General features: G+C 48.6%; 1 protein-coding gene across 3 annotated transcripts in view; it reads right to left on the bottom strand.

Moving 5' to 3' along the window:
* Positions 1–24,690, bottom strand: part of LOC133351767 (FERM domain-containing protein 4A-like) — a 231,774-nt gene that overhangs the window by 45,904 nt on the left and 161,180 nt on the right. For all 3 annotated transcript variants that reach the window (XM_061567259.1, XM_061567261.1, XM_061567260.1), the window contains exons 8-11: positions 16,430–16,513; positions 13,391–13,456; positions 12,116–12,173; positions 10,523–10,609 (exon numbers count right to left, since the gene is read on the bottom strand). In XM_061567259.1, coding sequence (XP_061423243.1) covers positions 10,523–10,609; positions 12,116–12,173; positions 13,391–13,456; positions 16,430–16,513 — 295 coding nt within the window. The remainder of the gene's footprint in view (positions 1–10,522; positions 10,610–12,115; positions 12,174–13,390; positions 13,457–16,429; positions 16,514–24,690) is intronic.

The following is a 24,690-nucleotide window of genomic DNA, read 5'->3' as shown; positions in this document are numbered from 1 at the left end:
TTTTTTAGACTAAGCCCCAGCTGCTCTCGGCTCGAGGCAATCACGGCCTCGTCATTCACTTCTCTCTCCAGCTCGTCGTCACCGCAAACGGGCACTGCGGCGAGTAGGTTAGAGCCCTGGAGGCGCTGCTGTTTAGAAAACAAACAAGAGATATTGCCGGGAGGTTGGTAGGGGGGCGGTGGATGATTGCAGGGTACCCTGGCAATGGCGGCCACTTCTCAAAGGATCAACTCCCTCCCTCCTCCCCTTCGCGGATTACCTCGAGAGAGAAACCAACCAGCGACCGCCGACCGCCGACGCCAACTCATGCACAGACGCCGCCAACCGCAGACGCCACTGTTAACCTTTCCCCGTGGGAGCAAGAGGCTCGTCGTGAACTTATTTGAGGCTGGGGCTACTTAGCTTACACTGCCAGGAATAATAATACGACAGCATTCACACTCGCCTATCTTCCGGCAGTGACATTTAAACCGTGGTGTTTATTTCGGCGGATCAGAAAGCAAGTTAGGGTGATGCAAGTTAAGTTTGAGCTTTGTGTTTTTTGAGAACAATACAGACAGATCCCCCGTATAGCCTTCACATGCTTTCGGGGCAAGTGCTGTTGACGAGCACCTTAAGAACATGCCCTCCCTGACCTGCATTGGAGAGATGTTCCTCTATCAGCCTATCGTGACACATACACCCAATCCTGCTCTCCCACATTGCTCAGATTACGAAAGAGACGTTTTCGGCCATGATGCTTGAGTTGCTTCGATTCCATTCTGTATCAATAATAATAATGAAACACTATTTGAAGGATGATTTTAAAGAACTGGATTCAGAGCGCAGTGTGCCAACTACCCCGTGTTGATGCTCTACCCATCCTGCCCCCCCCCCCCTTATTTTCTTAATGCAGTCGTTAATTACAGGCAACATCGTAGTTGAGAGGAAAACAGAGAACCATCCCTTTTCAAGAAAGACCCCAATTTGAACCTTAATATGCGTAAAGTTTCGTGCGGGAGTTACCGCGGACGAAAGTACTAAGGGTAACCTCGACTTTGATTCGGCGCCCTTTGAACCACTGACCGGCCGGCCGACCGACCGTGTGACTTTACCAATGGTATAGAAAGACAACTGTGGATTAGGTAACTTGCCCAAGATTGTATCTGTTGTTATTGAGAAACGCAGCCTTGTTACTCTACAGCGCCGGTCTGTTATGTTAGCCAGCCCCCTTCGCCGTCTCGAACTTTACTCAACTTTTCCACATTAAAATAGTCGTGAAGGTGAGCGGCTATTTTCTGTCTGGCGGGCGAATAAATGTCACCAAAGCACACTCACTTCATTGACTGCAAAAAACAAGATTTCATTTCTTAATGTCAAGTTTAAGAAACATTTTGCAAGGCACCAAAAATACTGTGCATGTAAATTAAATGGAATAAGATGCTACTACGTCGATGTTGCAGTAGTGCCGTACGGCTCTCCGGCGGATTTTCTTCGATGTCTTTGCAGAACTAAAGTTCCTGAATAAGTTCCAAGCACATGGAGTGAAACGTCGAACATCGTACCGAAGCGCACGCAGTCAAACCCCAAACGCATCGGAGAATGGAACCCGACGTTGTTTTCTAAGATTTGAGATCATTTTTGAAACACCGGTGTCAAACACCGACCACAGATAACGGTCGCACGGCAGAACGAATACAGCGTGAATCATGGAATGTTCGTAGTTTTCACACCAGAGGCATTTTCTCACAGCAGTTGGCGAGAACCCTCGGATTAAACGTCGCGTGCAAAGGGCCGCTCAAACACTGGCTCACGTTAAACCCAGAGCGCCGGAATGTCCTCGACCAGTTCCATTGCTGACGACATGACAACAGGTGACATGGATACTGGATTGCTCGACTTAACCTCGCCCACGCTCGCTCCGGCGGGTGACAGGAATGCTGAGGGTGACTGGCTGAAGACGGGGGGGCGGGCGGGGGGGGGGGGAGTCACGGCAGGTTTGCTCGGCACATCGAGATAAGCGCGAGCGTGGAGATACGTCACGCTGTGCGTGCCCCAACATTTGTGAACCTCTTCTTGGTTCATACTCTTAGGTTTTTTCGGTAAAGTCACGTAGGTAAAAATTTTAAATTAATAAAAGTAAAATAAAACAAATTAAAAAATTCACGACGTTTCGGTAAAGTCACGTAGAATGGAAATAATAAAATAATAAAAGTAAAACATAATGAAATAATTCTCACGACGTTTCGGCCACAACGCAAGCAGCCATCTTCAGGTGAAGAACAGGGCTATCGAGAAGACAGAGACTCTGTTCTTCACCTGAGGACGGCTGCTAGCGTTGTGGCCGAAGCGTCGTGATAATTATTTTATAATGTTTTATTTTTATTATTTTATTATTTCCATTCTACGTGACTTTACCCAAAGAACCAAGAAGATGAATCCCTGCAGTCACGAAAACTTTAAATCTAAATTTGTGAACCTATCACATTTGGGCGGAACGTTCCGTGCGGCCATCCGTAGGGGCGGTAAAGAAAACTTGGGCCCAATTTTTTCACGCGCCGTGAAGGGGGATATCGAACTGGCAACCGCACATTACAAGATAACAAACAAACAACATTGATCCTTATAATGTACATGCTCACAACATTTCTGATGGCGAAATAACTGCTGAGAGCGAACAAGAAACCTGCCTGTCAGGCATGTTACAGGGATTTTAGCCAGCTGTGATCGCAGAGCAAAGCGCTAAAAGTGGTTTCATCGCAGTACTCAGCTCGCAATACATTCACAACAACCACGAAGAGAGAATCTTTGTACCACACGATTGTATCGGAGGATTTTTTTTTGTTCTTATTCAAAAACTTTGTCGGGTGAAACAAACAATAGATAGCCAACTTGATTTGCTGCCCCAACGAATGGAACCGACTTTACTTTTGCTTAACCAATTCAAATCAAACTTTACAACTAAACCTGCCATTATTATTATTACAAAAGTGTCACTGTATCAAGAGTAGACTGCAATGGTAATGTTTACAGTGCAAAAATTGTATTATATCGAATGCAATGACTGACGACTACTCATCCTTATATCAAATAACAGATACAAAGTTTACTTTATGAGAAACGTGTGTCGGATGCCTCTGTTGAGTCAACCCGTTGACCTTTTTTCCAAGAATGTTTTGATTCAACAGCATTTATTTCTCTTGTTATTAATTCGAGATCGCTGACAGTGTGTGTGTATTGTGGCGAGCAACTTAAAGCCCTCCGACAGCATTTCAGATATTTCTCGACGTAAGACTGGGGCTGTCGGAGCGCGCGAATCTCCACACGGGTCGATGCATCTCAAACCAAGGGGACCACACGGTAACGCCATTCCCGGCTACAATAATTCACCGGGAGCATTCAAACATTCGCCAAAAGGCTGCTTCTGAAGCCGTCCCCATCCACTGTCTGAACTCACCAACCGCGACACGAAACACTGAAATAACCACTGCTGATCAACTACCCAGCAGTGTAAAATGACGAGAGCGCTGTACGCAGCACAAGAGTCACCTTATCTCTTCCCAGGACCCCCCCCCCCTCTCTCTTCACCATGGGGGCCGGGGAATGTTAACGAGGGCCCAGCATGGCCACGAGTTTCACTCGGCTGCCCACAGCCGGCTTCGACGCCGCTGCTGGCTGTGGCTTTTAAAGCGCCGTGCAGATTTTTTTTTCCGCTTACGTTGCACTCGCCCACTCGCCTGCTCGCTGCGCGTGAATGCGGGGCTGGTGGCGAGGTTCTCTCGCTCGCCCGCCCGCCGGAGGAGGTGAAGACTCTCGGGCAAAGTTTGTCTTGTGCGCGAGCGTTTGCCCCCCAGCGCGTGAAGCCCCCCCTCCTTTGTCCGCCCCGATCATTAGGACACACAGGCAAGTAAGTGATGATGGCCTGAGTGCATAGCGCAAGTAACTTCACAGGCGGCAGAGTATTGGAAAACCCGGCTTGGCCTTCGATCTCTCGCCCCCCCCTACCCCCCTTTTCTTTTTGGCTGCTTCGAGACCGAATGCAGTGCACCTGGCGGGCGATGATGCGCGCGCGGCCTCGCTCTTTGCCAATGAATGTGGGTGAATTTAAGGGGAGATGGGAGGAGGAGGGGTTTTTCAACAACGGGTGGTTAGGCCAGCAATGGAATGTGTGTGGGACTTGAGTCGAAGGACAACGGCCTGTTTACTTACCCTGCACCATCTACGCACATCGCAGTAGTCCCACACGGTTAGGGTTTGCCACCTGTGAGGTACGAACAAAATCTGGAGCGTATATAGCACGCAAAAGAAGGATATTTCACGATACCGAAAAAGGGGAGAACGACGTTTAAATGAATTGTCACGAATGATGTATTATTACGCAACCGATTAAAAACAAATACTTTTAATCTTCGGAAAGATCCAGAATATCTTCCTCAAAAAAAGGACAATCCTGGGAAAACCTAGGATAGGTGGAACCCCTACACTCGCAGAGGAATCGTGGCGGTGCCAGCGTTAAGGTTTCGTGCCGTTATGGATACTGGACAGCAGAGTGGGGGCAGTCTCGTCGAAAGTTACAGGCTCATTAATCAAAGAGTAGGCCCTCAATAAAACAAATATAGCGTGCTGGGCAGCTGTGATGGAGTTCACGGGGTCATTTAATAAAACCTCTCCTTCAAGGCTCCGAGACGCAATAAAATGTGCTGTTGAAACATTGTTAATCCTGCTGTGCATTGCTTCTTGCCCGACTTTAACCCACTTCCCTCAACTTCCATCCCATCGGGAGCAAATCGCGAAGCGGTTAAAGATACACAAGAACCACGTGTAAGACTTCCCCCATTACAAAAACTAGCAAATAAACAAACGAGGCTACGAAACGCCATCACACCGGCTACACCCGTCCGGGGGGAGCGAGACGGGCACTCCGCACAACACACGTGGTGTGGCCCCAGGCTTGAGTTCCCTCACTCCGCCGTGTTTGTACAGGCAGCCTAGCCAGAGACGGAGCTCCACACAAAGAGGGGAAAAAAGTGGGTTCATTAATGGGATTCCAAGCGAGGCCACGGGTGAGTGGAGCGGAGAGAGAGAGGGGTGAGTGGATGCTGTGTTGGTTGTAGCACAACGATCCAGGATTATGCGCTGCCCCAGGTGCAGAATGTGTACTTCAACTGAAGCACGGACGGTTACCCTCATCTTCATTTCTTTGTTGAAAATGTTTTGTTCTTTGCCGATGGCTTGTTTCTCCACAAATCTGGCTGTCGCCTGACCATGCTAGTTGCAATCACTGGAGAAACGTCGCACTTGAATTGTAAATGTTGTGGGTTTACTGTTCAACACACCGGTGTGCTGTACTAGTAACAAATTGGCACGTTCTCCTTACGTCACAAGCCTTACGAGTTGGCTGTGTTGGGTGGTGGCGGCTTTAACGACACATTTATTATTACGCGATCTAACCCAAACAAAACTCTATTATGGATAACTTTCTGTTAGTTTGTGATTTTTTATTTTACGCCCATTCCTTAATTTGTTTATTCATTTTAGATATTCGCTTGGTAGTAGTAGGGTTTTCACTTGCTTGGTGTGTGTATGTGTCTGTGTTGGGCTTCTTTCGCGCCGTATGTATAAGGGATTTGGTCCTTATATATATAATTCATGTACAGCGTGGTGGGATGCTGTTGGCATGAATGATGCTATTTTAAATGAAAGTAGTATGATTATAAACATGTAAGTCGTGAATGTCTGCTACGCCTCATTGCAATACAAAGCCATTGAACAATAAGCAAATATCGTTGAGATTACTGCTCTCCGGCAAAACTAACGACTCTCATTCGCTTCACACTCCCACCTCTCCTCGCTTAACACACAATCGCCACCAACAGTAGCAGTGCAGCGTGGTTGGCACGGGCCCTGTTGCGAGGAATTAAATGCTCCCCCCCCCCATCCAATTCCACCCCCGCCCCCCAATTTCGTAGTCCGAGGCCGTTGCAGCTGCACCGCCTGTTCACTCGATAGCCTCACACTCTTCTTGGCGCGTGCCGACAGCCCGATGCCGAGAGGCACGCTGATAAACCCACGCAACGTGCGAGCCATCCCCCTTTCATCTTCTTGGTTCTTTCGGTAAAGTCACGTAGAAGGGAAATAATAAAATAATAAAAAATAAAACATTATATAATGATTCTCACGACGTTTCGGCCACAACGCAAGCGGCCGTCCTCAGGTGCAGAACAGGTCTGTCGGAAAGACAGCGTCTGAATTCAGTCGGAAAGACAGCGTCTGAATTCAGTCGGAAAGACAGCGTCTGAATTCAGTCGGAAAGACAGCGTCTGAATTCAGACGCTGTCTTTCCAACAGACCTGTTCTTCACCTGAGGACGGCTGCTTGCGTTGTGGCCGAAACGTCGTGAGAATAATTTTATTATGTTTTATTATTATTTTATTATTTCCCTTCTACGTGACTTTACCGAAAGAACCAAGAAGGCGAATCCCTGCAGTCACGAAAGCTTCAAATCGAAATCCACCCCCCTTTCTTGCATCTCCGGCCATTTCTGTGGCAACCAGGAGGAGGGCAGCGACAGGCGCCGTGATATTGCACAGGCAGCACTCGTCCACCCGGCACCGCTGTGTGTGTGGTGGGGGGACCGGCGGTGGTGGTGGTGGTGGGGGGGTAATGATTAATGCAGAGACCCCCGCTGGGATAAGCTGGCTTTTGTTCACACGCAGACGGCAGCCGTCTTTGACCCATCCAAACCCTCAACCGAAAACCCCAGCAAAGTCCAGGGCCACCCGCCCCCGCCTTCCCTCCCGCCCGCAACAACGCTCCCACACACACGCAGCAGCAGCAGTCACCACCACCGCGGTCTCTCGTCCCAATCTCCTGCAGTGACTAAGTAATCTGAAGGATCGCACGCGCTTCACTGCAGAGCCCCCCGCAAACTGCGGGGCGTCACGGCGTAGGCATGCAGCAGGGATGTGGTGCCGCACGTGAGTGATGGTGATGAGCAAGTGAATTTCCTCCCACCGTAATGTCCCGTGGCGGAGGAGCGATGTCTACCACGAGCCTTGCTTGCTCTTACGCCAACGATAAAATATCCTTCGTGTAAACCAATGCGTGGCTTGAAGACAATTAATCGAGTAATTTTGAGTCAGGAATGCAACGATAATGCTCGTTTGGGAATGCGGCCTTTGGCACGCTGCGCAATCAACCTGGAAGAATTTCAGCGGCCCGCTGTGTATTGTGTTTATATACAACACATTTGGGATTCGATTGTATTTAAGAGACAAAAAAAGTGCAAAAGAGCAAAGATTTAAAAAATGCAATGTAAAATTTAAATAGGTGTAGAGCCGTACAATTCAGCTGATGTTCTTACCGCATTCTAAAAAGAAGGAAATTGTGGCTGTAAAAGGCGGCCGTAACAAACGTTTACGCTCAAATACAAGTACGTGCACGGATGCCACCGAGCTCAGCTGATTACAGGTTATGATTGATCTTGCGCAAAAGACACGGCCCTCTGGGCCCAATGGCTCGAGTGCCGTGACGCGTTGTGGAACGTGTGCGAGGAACACATTGAGTTCACGAAACCAAAAAAAAAGAATGGAGAAAAAAATAAAAAAATACGAGCGAATGCACGGGTTTCCAGAATGACCCGGGCGAACGCGCTGTCCGTTACCCGCGCTGGAATGTGAGTGTCCCCTTGCAGGCTGCCCCGAGGACGGTGACATTTCAAACGCGGGCAGGAATCAGCTTGGCCAGACTCCCCCCACACCCTCCCCCCCCCCCACTTTGTGCGAGTCGAGTCGAGTCGATTTATTTTTTCTGTTAAAGCGTTGGCGCCTTGCTGCCACAAACCTGCCACCCAGAGGCGCCGTCACATCATTTACACGCGTAAACATAAACAATTATATTTAGATTTAAAGCTTTCGTGACTGCAGGGATTCATCTTCTTGGTTCTTTCGGTAAAGTCACGTAGAAGGGAAGTGATAAAATAATAAAAATAAAACATATTTGATTTTATTATGTTTTATTTTAATTATTTTATCACTTCCCTTCTACGTGACTTTACCGAAAGAACCAAGAAGATAAACAATTATATCCGGTCAAAAAATAAAGCAATGGCAAGTCTGTGGCTGCGAGTTCGTTTGTATGTATGTGCGTATGCGAGTGTACAGAGAGCTGTCTTGTTGAGTTGCGACTGTGAGATCCTCACACGATGCAGCCTGGTTAAAGCCAGAATGGATCGTAGGCAGTTCATCTTTAATTTTTCATTCCAGCGATGTAGGTGTTTCTATAAATGGGTCTACATTTCTGAAGCGCAGAGAATGAAAGGCATAAGTGTGGTCTAAGAAACCTGGGGCTACACGTGGAGTGATAGACCAGGCAGCTTCCACAAAGTGTTAAGTGGAAAATAAGGCAATGCTCAAATAATCACAAGCGTACAGAGCTGTCTTGTTAAGTTGCGACTGTGAACGCAGTGATGGAGTCGAGTGTGCGGATTGCCTCTGGGAGGGTGTTCCAGAGGTGTGGTGCTGCAAATGAGAAAGATCTGTCCAACCCCCATTGGTTGTGTGTTTGGTTTTGGGTGGTTGGTTGGGGGAGGAGTGCTTAACGTTGAGCAGCAGAAGTGATCTGTTGTGTTGCTTCACGTGTATGAGGTTTCTGATGCAAGGTGGAGAATGGTTGAGTATTGCTTCATATGTTAACAGTATGATTCTGAAGTGTATTTCTCTGGATTATACGGCACTCGGGAAAAGTACGGTGCACCACAAACTTGTGCCCGGTGTTAATAAAGTTTGACTAATCGAGTCACACGCGCACACACACACACGCCTACCAAATAATAAGACGTGTCCTCAACTCTTGCTTCAAAATGCAAGGGAAATAAGTGTGTCTTATACGCCAGAGAATATGGTTCTACTACTACCGCTGCTAGAGATCTCCGCCGAATGGCTTTTATCGATTTGTTTGCCAGGGGGAAGAAAAAAAAAGAGAGAGGAAGTGAGCAAGTGGGGAGTGCATTCAATCGAGAGATAGAATTAATAAGTTGCGAGCAACTATGTGGAGCTTTCCATTAGCAACACAACTCGTGTCCCGGGCAGCAAAAGCAGACGCGGCTTACGTATCGCATCAGGCGGCCGTGCGAGCCAGAGTAAATTAACGTGTCTTCGAGTTAATGAGCGAGTGTCCGAGTGAGTGATTGAAAGAGCGGGAAAGCCGTTCGTCCTCACGTTAATGTGGCAGTGAGTGAGTGAGTGAGAGTGATTGAGAGACTAAAAAAAAAAGCTGCAGGACTAAGAGACCGGATGACAAGTGATGGGGAGATCGGTGGCACAAAGGTGATGGGTACGACAAACCCCAAATTGCAAAGTACAAAAATTCTACTTCTCCGCAATCAACCCCCCAACTCCCACGTGACACGCAGGAGCCATTTTTTTTTACTCCGGGACACACACGTGTTTACAATTAAGCCCCGTTGCCAATGGCTACAAGATTGTGTCTTAACTCGGGCTCTGCACGCGGCTGAGAGCTAAGATTCCCGTTTGCATCGCAATGCCGAGCGCCTCGCTGTCAGACGCCGGTGGTCGGCGAGTGACGGCCAACTTCAGGCAGAGGTTCCCCTGGTCCCGAGACTGTGGTCCGCTCTCTCTCTCCGAGGTCACGCGCAACAAACTCGTTTTCGCCATCGCCCAAATACGGTGCACCTCTCGGGCCCGAATTAAGTAGTCAGCGTCACCCTCGTGAAGGTGGTTTGCGTTTTATTCGGCGAGTTTCTAGAAATTCATGCCTCGATTCAATCGTTATAGAACTCGGTTGGGCTTACGTTAGCTCTCCTTTAATTATACTATGTAACAATAATAATTAGACATTTTATAAAAAAAATACAAGTCTCACTCAATGTCAGACCTATTATTTAGGAGGTTCCTAGCTTGGGATGTGAACGATGATGTGGGAAAGAAACTGGAAGGAACCCACCACGGATGAGCGGATAAAACTCTAAAGACCGCACAGATGGGTTCGCAAACCCACTTGCCGTGCTGCCATCTGTTGGCCACTTCGAAGACCAGTGGCTTCGGCTGTACGACGGATGAGTGAGTGACCAACCAGCCCCTGTCTCCACGGCGCTAGATCGTGCATTGACTGTGCTGTGTGACCAAATGTTGCATGGACTGTAGGAGTTTAGCGATGCATTAAATCATCGATGGAGATCTCTTATTATGCTCAAGATGCTAGCATTGAATCGTCAGTGTAAGAAGTGATCATTTGCAATGTGTACCAATAACATGCAAAGTCAGTGCTCATGTTACATTTTGGCAAATGGAGGAATAATGACACAGTGAAAATAAACAGAAGTGATTCTTGAACAAGATTGTGAAAATTCAGCGAATTGCTGGAAGGCTGACTCATTGTACGACTCATTGTACGAGTCAGTCTAAATGTCCTCTATGTATATTCAAGTGTTTTACTGATATAAGAATCAGCAGTTTACCCGAGGAAAGCTGGGTCTTAGCAACAGCAGCTTTCGTACGCGAGACACGGGGTGGTATGGCCGTACCTTACGTGGCTTGAGCCTGTCCTGGTGGTCGTACTGAGCAATGCCTCTTGTGCTGAGGCCCAGCCACCAAGGGAGTCCCTGTTTGTCCTGATGATGGGGGGCAAACACACAGACACGTGAGCATTGGCTACGTACGGCGTGAAAGAAGTTCAACATACAGTGAGGGAAACAAGTATTTGATCCCCTGCTGATTTTGTACGTTTGCCCACTGACAAAAAAATTATCCGTCTATAATGTTAATGTTAGGTTTATTTGAACAGTGAGAGACAGAATAACAACAACAAAATCCAGAAAAACGCATGTCAAAATTTTTATAAATTGATTTGCATTTTAATGAGGGAAATAAGTATTTGACCCCCTCTCAATCAGAAAGATTTCTAGCTCCCAGGTGTCTTTTATACAGGTAACGAGCTGAGATTAGGAGCACACTATTTATACAGATAACGAGCTGAGATTAGGAGCACACTCTTAAAGGGAGTGCTCCTAATCTCAGCTCGTTACCTGTATAAAAGACACCTGGGAGCCAGAAATCTTTCTGATTGAGAGGGGGTCAAATACTTTTTTTCCCTCACTGTACATACAAAAAAAACACAATGTTCCCCCGTATAGCCTTCATAAACTGTTGGGGCAAGTGCTGTTAGCGAGCACCTACGAAGGCCAGAAGGGCACACGAGGGGGTGGGTGACCAGCAACCACGCGCAGCCACCTTTGTCTGCCTAGTGGCGATGCTTACACAACACACTAGTGGGCTATGTTTACGCACTGCACCAGGTACTCATTTGAGGCTGAGGCGACATAGGGGAGGCCCAGGACCAGTTCAGATAATCGTCACCGGTGTTGGCCTCGAGCGGGGATCGAACTCGGGTCGCCAGATTCGTAGCGCAGTGTGCTCACCGCTTCACTACCGCTCCCCATACCATATATACGTGCGAGCACACACACACACACACCGCACGCAGATGCACACAAACGAACACACACAGCCGCATGCTCACAAACATGCGCACCGCCGTCACAGAATGCAGTGTGCTGTGTCTGCAATGGGGTATTCATCATAATTGACAGCAGCAAATTGCAGTGTTTTATAATTCAAAGAAGCACGCGGCACAATTTGCTCTTTGACGAGGCAGGCACCGGGCAATATCAGGACGGGATACGGGACCCGTGAGGAAAGGATGGAACTGTTTTCCGAGAAACTAAAAAAAATCGTCAACATGTTCCCCCTTGCAGCTTCAGAGAGCAAAGGTCACAAAATGTGAGAACCTATTAAAGTCAATTAAACGCCATCTGCCGGTTGTAACGGACGGGTCTAGTTTTTGATTTAAAGCTTTCGTGACTGCAGGGATTCATCTTCTTGGTTCTTTCGGTAAGGGAAATAATAAAATAATAAAAATAAAAAATTATTAAATAATTCTCACGACGTTTCGGCCACAACGCAAGCAGCCGTCCTCAGGTGAAGAACAGGTCTGTCGGAAAGACAGCGTCAGTCTTTCCGACAGACCTGTTCTTCACGTTATCATTTCCCTTCTACGTGACTTTACCGAAAGAACCAAGAAGAAGGGTCTAGTTTTGCCACCTGAGCGACGAACTCACCTTCACCGAGTAGTAGTGAACTCCGTACGTGGGCAGCAACTCGACAACGCTCATGTAACTGGGAGGGTGAGAAAGAAAGAGAGAAAGAGAGAAACAATCAGCAGAAAGAGGAGCCTCTTCGTCGTGAGAAAATGCCGCGGGGCAGAGCGAGCGGCCGCTGCAGAACACCGCTCGAATCTGTGGGCTCTATTACAGGGGTGAATGCACTTTGTCGGGGCGAGGGGGGGGGAAGCTATTTTTAAATCCCCTCCTGGCAATCCATACCCGCCGGTGCCTCTATCCTGGTCACGACTTGCCATACGACCCCTTTGTCCGCACCAGGTTCGTAGAGGCGGCTCGCATTTGCGACGCCTTGAGCGTGCAGTGGAACTTAGCAAAACAAAATCATCCAAAATTGTGCCCGACCATTTAGCTGGTATGTATGTTAAAATTGCAAAGCAGTTTGGGGCTAATGGACAGAGACTGGGGAGGGATGGAGGGGGGGACATTGATGTAGGATCAAATGCTTGTGATTTAGGGAGTTTCAACTAACACAGGACTGCAGAGTGGATTGCTATGCACTTTGTGCAACATTACGAATAGAAATATTAGTCCAGTCACAGATGCGGCAGCAGCAGCAACATTGGCATCAGAACCGGTGGCGTGGGTGTCTGGAAACCACCAAACTCTTTAGATACGAGACTCCGATATCATGGAGTCTGTGCTTTTTCACTTCAACAAGCTGACAAAAATGCTGATTGCACCGATTGGACAACCTGCAGAAAATGCACAGTGGCACACAAAGTATTGGGCTCAGGAGTGGGTCAGTAGTTAGGAGGAGCGTACATTTAAATACAATATTACTTAGGCTTGTTCAAACGCATGTTAAATAGGGGTTGTCAGTCGTACGCATAGTGTGGCAACGATAAGATATTAATAGCATTTAGCAATTAATGGGTCCCTGTGCATTTCTAATGTAGCCAATCACCAACAGGAACCATTCACTAGCCGGATACTTCGACTTCCAAAGGGTAGCTGCACCTCTCGTCAAACCCCCCACCCCCCCCCCCACCATGTGGAGCTGCCTGATTTTTAACACAGCACAGATGGTCAAAGAGTTGGGTGCCAGCATAGCTGACCTGGGTTAAGTTTGGGCGATTCCAAACGGAGAGAGGGGGGCGTGTGGAGAGTGTGGGGTGGAAGTGTCAGTGGCGTGAAATTGGTTGCTGGGCTGGCGGGTAGCCTGGACATTTAAAGAAAAAAAAACGGAGCTTCGGTGCGATGATTTCAGCTTACTTGACGATAGCGTGACCCCGAGTTTGACTCTTGAGCTTCTGGTAATTTTTTACGACCTCATCCTCGCTGTGAAAGGGAAGGCACAACAAAGTCAGGGCCAGTGAACTCTCCCTGCGACGACGTCGACGACGACGGAAGCAGAGACAACCTCGTAAAAATTCACACTTCTATATAGTTTTTTTATTGGTGGCGACATCTGCGCACGTCATTCCTCACGAGCCAGCGCTGCGTATTTTCCGCAGATAAGCAGGAATCCGCGTGAAAGTAAATCGATGAACGCAATTTCCCCGTCTGTCCGTTTGACCCGGGCAACGTTTTATTTGGAGCTAATTCTGCTGCGAAAGTGATTGCGCCATGCCTGGCTGTAATCAACAGTAGGCAATGGTTCACAATTACTACAAACATTTAATGTTGGCTTTAAGTGAGAATGCGGTTGAGTGATTATTATTGTAATGTATCCCCTTTGCTTTGCGCTTAACACCCGGATGCCAACATGATCCACTTGCACACATAGATGTAATTACATATAGAATAATTAACTGCTTCCAATATGCTAAATAAATTCAAATGAATTCGATACATTCTGCTTAATTGTAATTTGCTTTGCAGCATTAAACGTTTCGTTTGTTTAACGTCTTCATATGCAACTGCATGGCGAGTGAAGATAATTGCACCATTAAAATGGAAATAAATTAACACACATATAATAATGTAACATTCCAAAAAACATTTAGCTTTTAAAAAAGCTATAAACCACGAGGTAATGTAAAAATACATATAAAGTGGTTTTCCAGTCAGTTGAAGTCAGCATTAATTTCCCATTTACAGCCCTGGGCCAGAGGTGAAATTCCACATTCCTCTGGCAGGGCGAGTCTTTCCATAGAAACATAAAACCTTCTGGTTGCGAGCCACACTGCCACTGTACCACCCTGCCGGATTATATAAACTCATCCTCATTGCAATTACAACTCTTGCTCAATCCACTGCTGTTATTGTATTGTCTTTTTGTTTTACCATACTTCACCACACTGGTCAGTTGCGGTGAATTAAGGCACCCGGGACCAGTTCAGACAGCACACACCACCGGTGTTAGCCATGGCTGGGAATTGAACTCAGAATTTCGGATTCATAGCGCAGTGCGGTAACCAACTGCACCACTGCCCCCCCCGCCCCCATTATTAATTGTACGCTTACATCCTGTTGGTCAAGACACTGTTGTAGGCGGGCCACCTACAACGCCGAATGCCGCGAGGGTCATTTGACCATACTTTATCGCGATGGCATTAAAAGAGAAACAACCATAAACATTAGCGCTCGTGGTTTGTTTTAATAAACACCCACCCTCGGTGCCCTTTCGGTATGATCGTAGGTTGGTTGGCGCTCCCATGGCGCACAGACCAATGGAAACATTTACCCCGACAGGCCTGGCCACAAATCCCACCCGCGCGCAGGAATTCCAGCTCACCCCAACCGCATAACGAAGTCAAAGCGTGTACAGACAGCATCTCTCGCGCAAGAGGGTACTTATCTGAAAAATCAGACCGCAAATAACCCCCGCCTTCGTTTATTTCTCCATTTGTTTCACGGCAAAGCCGCGTTGGTTACTTTCAGCCTTTTATACTCAGTGACAGTCACCGACGCCGCAAATTGTTTTGCGAACGCACACGAGACCACGATTAGCCCCACGTGTATACCAAACACGCACACGGGCTTGCTAACTTGAACACATGTAACAACTTTAATACATATGTGGCTCCCTCGGCACATGGACCAATGGTAACATTTACTGTCAAAACCGGCCACTGCTTCAAAGTGTGGTCCAAATGCCCTCTCAGTGGGCGGCCTTTCTAGAGCTCCCTCTAATAGAGGCCCCTTCCACCAGCAGGTGCGCGAGAGGCAACTGCAGGTCTGCATCTTTGCCCTTTTGTAAACGCAATTGTGTCTATGCGTTTATTTTTTTTGTTTCACCCAAGGATGAAAACTGCGCCTTGATTTTTTTTGTCTTTTTTTTTAGATTTCACTTTCAGCGAAACCGAAACGGCGGCACGTTCACGCTAATGCCGCTCGCCACGAGGTGAACCTGCCGAGCGGGCGACTTTTATTTTCGAAAACAAACGCCGGCGTTTCCAAGGGGACGCTCCTTCCCCACATCTGCCGCGTAGACGGCCGATTTTGTGCCGTGGAACTGGGCGAACGGAGAGGGCACGGTGAAGTGCGTTCTGCCTCTCAGGAGGAGGAGGGCGGAGGGGAGCGCATTCCCACGCCCACACACGGCCTCCGTGTTCTTGCGCACTGAAGCCTCTCTCACGTCCGCTGAGTCGTGGTTGGGGGTGAGGGGGGAGTGCGCGGGGGGGGGGGTAAAAGTATAAAAACTGAAAGAGCCCGATAATGGCAAAGAAGAGCCATTGTGTCAGCGTTTTATACGGCCTTTGTCGCACCGTTAATTGCCGAATACATTTCGGCTGCGTTTGTTCGCCTGCGACAGCCTCGCCTCGCGCCGCTGCAACCGGCGAGGCTGTAGGAGGGCAGGGGAAGAAGCTGTGGGAGATAATGACGACGACGTTGGCGGTGGTGGTGGTGGTATCACCAGGAGATGAAAAACATGGTTAGTGGAACAGTAGGGGGGGTGGGGGAGAGTGCGGGGAGGTGCAGGGGGATAGGGGGGGCTTAGTGCCTTCACGACTCTCGTACAATACCACAAGAGCGGGAATTGTCGCGGCAGTTTGCAACAACAACAACACCAACAACACCAACACCAACAACAACAACACCAATACCACCAACAACAACACCAACAACAACACCAACAACAACACCAACAACAACAACAAATGAAAGCACGAGGGCCAGATGGGAAGAATGTCTTTTTGGTGAGATGGTGACATTCGCAGAGCCTCGGTGAGCGCGTGCACCACCGAGGGGGCCTGTGTGCTAGCACGGTCGGCTACGTACGGTGCGAAAGAAGTTCGACACGCGCACGCACACAAGTGACGACCGAGCAAAACGTCTCTCGCTGAGCTGCTGCAATGGGCAACTCACCAGAAGGTGATGGAGGGATGCTCCTTGAGTGTTCGCGTTGGGAGGGCCGACAGCCTTTTCAGCTCATCCTTGGTGACATCATCACTGTGGGAGAGAGGGGGGAGCGTGAGAATGAGTATATCATTATTTTAATAACCGTTACGATATATACATGCTAAATCTACTTATGGAGACATGTCATAAGGCCAAGAAGGATACCACAAAACCACTTATTTAGCCACTTCAAAAGGCTTGACTTGTTACCCAACACATTCATCCTTCGCTCCCGGTGAATAGTGCTTTGCCACACGTCAGCGTGAACTGATGTATTAAAAAAATATAAAATTTGGGTAGCAGAGCAGAACCAGCTGGAATTGTGGGGGAATTGTGGGGGAAACGCCCCCCACCCCCCCCCACTCCGGTACCATACATCACAGCACTTGATGTCAATGCACGCCCATGTAATGCATTCGCCGTGTTAAATAATCCACGTGTTTCAACACACGTGCACACACACACACACACTTTCAGAAGCGCACATGCTCACTTATTACGTCCACATGTCTTTACGCACAAGATGACCGGGCCCTCGTCCTAATCACTCCCATGCAGTTTTCTTCCTCTTGTTTGGCCGTATAAATGAGCTAATGAGTTCGTAATTAGTTTTATACATTTGGTATTCACGTCATTGTCAAAGCACGACGGCTATGACGAAGGTGCTATCCTTCACGGTATAGTCTGCCAATCGGGGTGATGATGTTATGCAGTTTTACCAAACCAAGAATATTTGCGGTGACTTTTTAAATTTGCACCATCATGCGGGCACACACAGCCTACCCTCGTTCACGAAACCAAACTCCGACTCAAACTAACAGTGGTGACGCAGGGTCAAGCGCACGTTTAGCGCCCGACAACATCAACCAATGCGCAGTGTTCATTCTTGTGCCGCTTCCACCTCCAGGCATGAGCTCACGATGGGTCCGCCACGGTGAGAAACAACTTTTCGTGGCGAGACCTCGGAGAGCAGCACTTTGGGGGGGGGGGGGGGGGGGGGTGTGGCAGTCACTTCCCCTCGAACCTCCGGAATGCCAACCTCACCAAATCTACTTAAAGCAAACGTGCGAGTGGGCGGGCAGATGGGTGGTAGCAGTGGGTCCTGGTGTTTTTGCAGAAAGCCGACTGCGTTGTCCGACACGGTCGCAACGGCTCTAAATTGATGCTCACTGTGGCCCCCCGCTAACCCCCCCCCTCTGCCACACGGCCGTCACGCGTGTCCAATTTCTCCAAAATTTCATCGAGCGAAGGCAGCCCCTGCCCAGGGGATTGGACAGCGAGAAACCCTCCTTCGCTCTTTGAACCACGCAGCTGCTGAAACAAAAACTAAAAAATTGCTGTTGCCAATTGCACACGACAGTTTTCGAGTTTGAGTGATAAAACAATCATTGCAATTCACAACCCTCCTTTTGTCAATCGACTGTTTGGGTTGTAAGCCTCCCCACACTGTCGGTTTGACCTTGCTTCACTGATCTGCGCAGTGTGGGTTGGTGAAGGGGCAGGGTCCCTTGCGTTGGGTCCAGATATCGTTGGAAACTAACGTTCAGCCGAGACTGGGAATGAAATCCAAGTCGTGGGGTTTAAAGTGCAGGACACAACCACTATTCTATCCTGGCACCCCGGATTGTATTGAACAATGTTCACGTATTAAGCACAGCAGAAAACTAGCACGTAAAATGAGGATTTTCACTTCACTCGAATTACTTAAAAACCTGAGAATGCAATAAATAAAACGTTCCGTTTGACTGGCACGCGACAAACACCTCTACGGCAGGGCGTGTGGGAAGGTACAATGTCCCTCTTGTGGACAGGAGGTCCCTTTATAGGTTCTCAGAAGCAGTTCTGTGATGACTCCGTCGCATGGACTGTTCTCGCGAGCACGGGGTCACGGACTGCACGGTGAGGGCCCCAAATGGCCAAGTTCTTTGTCTCGCGATTTGAAACCGACAACAGAATCGCAATGGAATTGGAAAAAGACCAAAAACAAATGGGTCAAGGCATTCAATGTGTCCCCATATTTACTATAAACATAAATGTGCCGCGTACAATGTACGATATGCATGTGCCGTGCACAAAAGGCTTTTCTATAAAATTCTCGAACGCTAATTCAAATTAGGTATAGTAATACTTCACTGCAATTCATGCCATTCATTGTTTTTATAAAAAATCATGAAATGTATACTAATCCCATAATGACTGCACCTTGATTGCGATAACTGATTTTGCTTTGTTGACAGACATTGGCACAATAATGCAGTGTGTGTGTGTGTGGATTGGCTCCGGTGTTGTTTAATAACTCTCTTGGCCATTTAAGAGTGCTATTTGCATCTGTGCCAAGTGAATGTTTCTTTTAAGCCAAGCAAAGCGATAGTTCAAAATTTAACCACGGCACACAAACAAAGACCCCCCGTATAGCCGAAACAGACTTTTGAGGCAAGTGCTGTTAGCGAGCACCTATCAAAGCTGGAACGGTACACGATGGGGTGGATGGTCAGCACCACGCCCGGCCGCCTTTGTATCCCCAGTGGCGACGGTTACAAATTGCACCACGTACTCATTTGAGCTTGAGTCGACCGAGGGGAGGCCCGGGACCGGTTTAGATAATCGTCACTGGTGTTGGCCGTGAGCGGGAATCGTACTCGGGTCGCCAGGCTCGTAGCGCAGCGCGCTAACCGCTACACTACCGCTCCCCACACACAGACACACACATGCACAAGCGCCATTCTTTAACGCTTCGCAACACCACATTGCACGATGCTCTGATCATCAGCGCAGTGTTGTGTGTTGAGGGAGCCAGATGACATAGTGGACGACAGGATGGTGAGACAGACATTACAATGCCACTCTCTCACCTCGAAATCCAAAGTTCCCTGGCTCTAAATCATGTTCCTGCTGCTGCTGCGCAGGGAGACAATGTCATGGGCAGCTACGGTGGTGGGATGTTAACTACCTCGTCTGGTATACAAGAGGTCATGGGTTCGATCCCGACCCTGACGCATGTATATTTCGAGTTTGCATGTTTTCGCCGTGGTCGCGTGGATTTTTCTACGGGTCCTCTGATTTTTTCCTCTACATTTAGAAACGACGCGCGTTTAAGAGTATTTGGGTGCTATACATTTCACGTGACGAGCCACTTCGTCGAGTTATTGTTTGTGGCCAGGTCGCTTATGAGCTAAACAGCTCAGTGGGGCCTTACCTGGTAAAGTAAAAATTGTTGGTTTGCCATCCTCTGTTTTGGGATCTTGCTATGACAAGCGGCCCACGATGTGCACTGGGTCTTTAAGATGCAATTCGCCAGTAGATGGCACGATTTGCTGATGCCCCACTGAAGAGCTGTCAGACGTTTACAGTGAGGGGTGGAGCAGTGATTTGTGCTCCGTGCTGTGAAGCCAGTGTCATTTCCAGCCACGGCTAAACGTCAGTGACATGTGAACCGGTCCTAGGCCCCCCTCCCCCCCCCCAAAATCCCTCACACATTCACCAGCCACGCTGACCAGCACGGTAAAGGAATGATCAAACAACCACTGGGGGGGGGGGGCTTCATCCAGCAGTGGATGGACAAACGGTTGTAATGGGTTTGGGAATCAACTTGACAACATTTTTGTAAAAATAGCTTTTTCTGAGCACTAAGCTACCCAGCCACCACGCTAATTTCATGGGCATTCAAAATAACGCACTCCCCAACCACCACCCACCCGGAATTACAATCAACTTGCGCTTTTCGCATCATATAACGAGCTCAGCACATTTGCATCATCCCGTGGAAAGTCTCTGTCAATCAACACCGCAGTAAGCTCCCAGAACGCGGAGTGAGACGTCCGACGGCCTTGCCAAACGACACGCGGTACCAACTCGATGGATACATCAGAAAACGACGGGGGGGAGGCACGCATTTTGTTTCATACGTCCGGTAGAGAGTGTTCGTCGCGCGTCTATCAGACCAGTTTTTATTCCTCAGAGCTGGAATGCGCCGATTGAAACTTCCCACACTCAAGAAGCCAGTTCGCCCGTAGGTGGCTGCACTACTTTCCAAGCTCAGGACGTGAGCGGTCCCGGCTCAAGAGCTGTGACATGGTATTATTAGCCGGCCCTTGAGATACGCAGCCACCCCGCAATATAGGTTTCACGGCGTTAGCAGCCGGCGGTTAACGTGCGGGGAAGATGGGGTGGCCCTCTTTGGCGGGTGTGTGTGTGTGACCGAGCCGGCGATGGTGGGAACTGGGTTCGAAGGCCACGCTCGCTGCCTTTAAACAAGCAGGAGTGGCCCTGTGCAAACCAGTTGAAAGCAGATAAAGTGGAGCCTCGGAAAATAAAGGTGCAGGGGGGGGGGCTAATTAAACAAACAAAAATTAGGGGCCTGCATTAGCAGGACTTGGCTTGTGATGACAATGTTAACAAGGGGGTATTTTAAAGCGATTTTTTTTCGAAGAGGCCACCAACAATGAATGATTCTCATTATTCTCCATTGAGTGAAGAGACATTAATGTTACTGAAAATATATTAAGTTGGCAAATATTCAAATATAAATACAATCGATGAATCAGAATCAGAATATCTATTTATACGGGATGAATCCCATGTGCTGTAAAGCTCTTTTTCACAGATGTCCAGTAGAGGATGGTCAGAACGTGACATGAAGACGTGGCCATAAAAAATATGAAGTTATTGCTAATGATACACGCAACAATTGTGATTCCTTCGCATACATTTTAATTTCATGTGAATTAATTCACCCGTAATTATTTTGCCATGTCAGCATTGGTGGTTCAGTGGTATAAATCTCGCCTGTCACGTGGGGGGGGGGGGGGGGGGGCCTTGGTTTAATGGCTGGCAGAAAAGCACCTAACATTGCCCCCTCTTGTTTCTGTATCAATCCTTCATATTTATCCCAAACATATATTACCGTCCCAATGAACTCACAAATGACGGGATAAGCAGCCGCGACATTTAAACTTCTCATAAAGGTACCCCGACTGCGCTAATTTGCCACACTTGAGAGGTTTAGTTGGCGCGTGCCACACAACGTACGGGAACGGCGTCCGTTCGCCGGAGGTGTCACCGGAACACGAGTAACACCGATCTCCCCCTCCAACAGCGAACGCCAGCGGCATTCCGCCACCTCTCCCGCCCCATTGGCGTTGCCCCGAGCTGTCCCCCACACCCCCATACACCCTGCCACCCCTGCCCCCTACCATCGAGCGCAATCGATACACCGGTGTTTTCTTTCCCCTTTCCCCCCCGTGCATTCCCAGCACGGCGGGGACGGGAACAAGGCAAACACGACGAGGAGAGGCTGCGGCGAAGCAGCTGTCGCTCGCTCGCTCGCTGGACCGGACAAGGTGACTTCACAAGAGCTCGATTGTTGCGAGCACGGCTCCGGTGCCCGGCACCACGTGGCGCACCGTGGCTCAGGTGCAACGTGGAGAACGGCGAATGTGCCAGCGTGAGCGATTGGTATTCCGCATTCGTCTGCACGATAGGAAAAACGCGCAGCGCTGCAGCCGCTGCAAGAGCCTCCCGCCGGATTGTTTGGTCGCTACCAATTCCCACGTACCACGTGGCAAAAAAAGGTTCCACGTTGTAAACTTGACTTGTATTTTTGTTTATAGCCATAACAAAACACTGACACATTTAAAAGATGTTATTGTCTGATGCGTTCATTGAGAGTCTGTTGATGTCTAACTATCTGACCTACAGCTGTGTAAACACACGCTCAGTGGATGACAAAACCAGTCAATTCTTTATGTTTTGCTCGTATTGGCAATGCAATAACGCACGTGACACGTTATCACTTGTTGACTGATGGCATTGCCCGAATTTTAACTAAATTATGTAACACCAGTTGCTTATGATAAAAAAACTAAATCTTTATAATCTTCTTAAATAATATTGTGCATACATATTAATATATATTTTACTATTTTTCATGTTACAAGATAAAGCCCACTGAGGTATTATTAGCTCTTTTTCAGAGGCGACCTGGCCACGCATGATGATAGCTCATAGAAGTGGCTTATCTGCTGCGGCAATTTATAGCCGCAGCCAAATAATCTAAGCGCATGTTTTGTAAATGCGGAGGGCAAAACCGGTGGACCCGAAGAAAAATCAACACGACCACGGGGAGAACACGCAACCTCCAAACATACAAGCGTCGTCAGGGTCGGGATCCAACGCACGACCTCCTGCAAACCAGGCAAGAGAGACAACATCTCGCTACGACAGCGAAACGAACACACACATGTACGTGAAGAGATGACTCCCTCCACCCACCACTCCCCCCCCCCCTAAAAAAAAGAGATCTCTTAAAAAATAAAACAAATCTGAATGTGAGCCGCTCAATTGCACCAACAAAGGCCGCTTTGTCCCGTCACGCTTGAGCTGGCTTTTGGGATGAATGCACAAAAAAGCTGAGGAAGGGAAGAGCAGGAGAGGGGGGGGCAAGCACAACCCACAACAAAGCGCCAGAGCCATCTCCACGGCAACAGGCCTTGACCCTTTTCAGTACCTGCGGCCTGCTCAGGAGAGGGGAAAATGTTTAGGGAAAAATTAGAAAAGAGCTCTGACTCTGTGTGTCTGCGTGCATGCACATAGTGGGGAGCGATAGTGTAGCGGTTAGCGTGCTGCACTACGAACCTGGCGACCCGAGTTCGATTCCCGCTCACGGCCAACAATGGTGACGATTATCTGAACCAGTCCTGGGCCGCCCATAGGTCGACTCAGCCGCAAATGAGTACCTGGTGTGGTGTGTCGTAAACATCGCCACTGGGGAGACAAAGGCGTCTGGGCATGGCGCTGGCCACCCACCCCCTCGTGTACCGTGCCGGCCTTCACAGGTGCTTGCCCTAACAGTCTGTCGAGGACTATACGGGGGATCTTTGTCTTTGTTTTGTTGTGCATGCACATATGCGAAGTGTGGAGGGGTATCCTGCAGACAAAATATAATGGAGCTCATTGTCGTTTGTTTGGGGGATTTGGCGATGACAGTGGCCCACAATGGCCTAATTGTCCCATGAGGTCATTGGGTCTTTGTTATTTATTTGGCAGGAGTTCACATGCATTTCCGCTGCACTGCAGTATTATCAGACATGTACAAGATGTACTAGAGGTGGCGCAGTGGTTTGTCCACCGCTGCTACCAGGCTCGCCAACCCGAGTCAGATTCCCACACACGGCTGACATCAGTGATGAATATACCTGAACCTGTCCTGGGACTGCCCCGAGTCGCCACAACCTTAAATGTGAGTACTTCGTCCGGTGTGTAAACATCGGCGTTGGGTGGACAAAGGTGGACGGGCACATAGTACTGGCCACCTCACCTCTTTGTGCTCCAATAGCACTTTCACCAACAGCCTAAAAGTCTACATGGGGAATCCATTTGCACATACGGGGAACCTTTCTGCTCTACTTTGCATGCTTCGACGTGAAAAATAAAACACTCGCAGAGTCGATCTCGAATGACCTATCCCACACCGCATCCATCGCCGGGGCTGCCTTCCGTCACCGTGCGGATCTAATTAAGCCCAGTGCTCAGCCGTGCTCAGGAAAGTGGACACGGCAGCAGTGTTCGCTCACTGTTGCTGCTGCTGCTGCTTCAATGCCTGCCCTGTACCTATGTTGAACTTCTTTCGCGCCGTACGTAGCCAGCCACGCTAATCGGAGGTGCTCTGGCATCGATCATTAAAGCTGTAAATACTGAAATAACACGAACCCCAAATTGCCTCGCGCTTCTGTTAAACGTCCATGTCACCAGCGGCTGCGTGGTAACACGGTTTAGCGCGCACACACACACACACAACTATTCCTGCCGCCGATTCCGTTATTGCTCTGTCATTTTTGTCGTTCTTTCGGTAAAGTCACGTAGAAGGAGAAATAAAATAATAATAAAAATTCAACATAATAAAATAATTCTCACGACGTTTCGGCCACAACGCAAGCAGCCGTCCTCAGGTGAAGACCAGGTCTGTCGGGGAGACAGCGTCTGAAAATATTACCGAAAGAACCAAGAAGATGAATCTCTGCAGTCACGAAAGCTTTAAATCGAAATTTAAATGCTCCGTCATTGCTCGCGCTTCTGAGCAAATGGAATCGCTTACTCTGTGTGCGTTGTTTGTTGTTGTTCTTTCAATCATGGCCGCGGAGCCGATGCACCAAGTGGGCCAGCAATCGGAGCGCACGCCCGTCACCCCCTTGTTGAAGTTGCGGTGGATAAAGTGTTTTGACGTTTCTTGA

The sequence above is a fragment of the Lethenteron reissneri genome, chromosome 38 (genome assembly GCF_015708825.2).
Source record: "Lethenteron reissneri isolate LAM-NWPU_2019-01 chromosome 38, ASM1570882v1, whole genome shotgun sequence".
Lineage (NCBI taxonomy): Eukaryota > Metazoa > Chordata > Hyperoartia > Petromyzontiformes > Petromyzontidae > Lethenteron > Lethenteron reissneri.
Note: the sequence above shows the minus strand (reverse complement) of the source record. Positions and strands in the feature narration are given on the sequence as shown.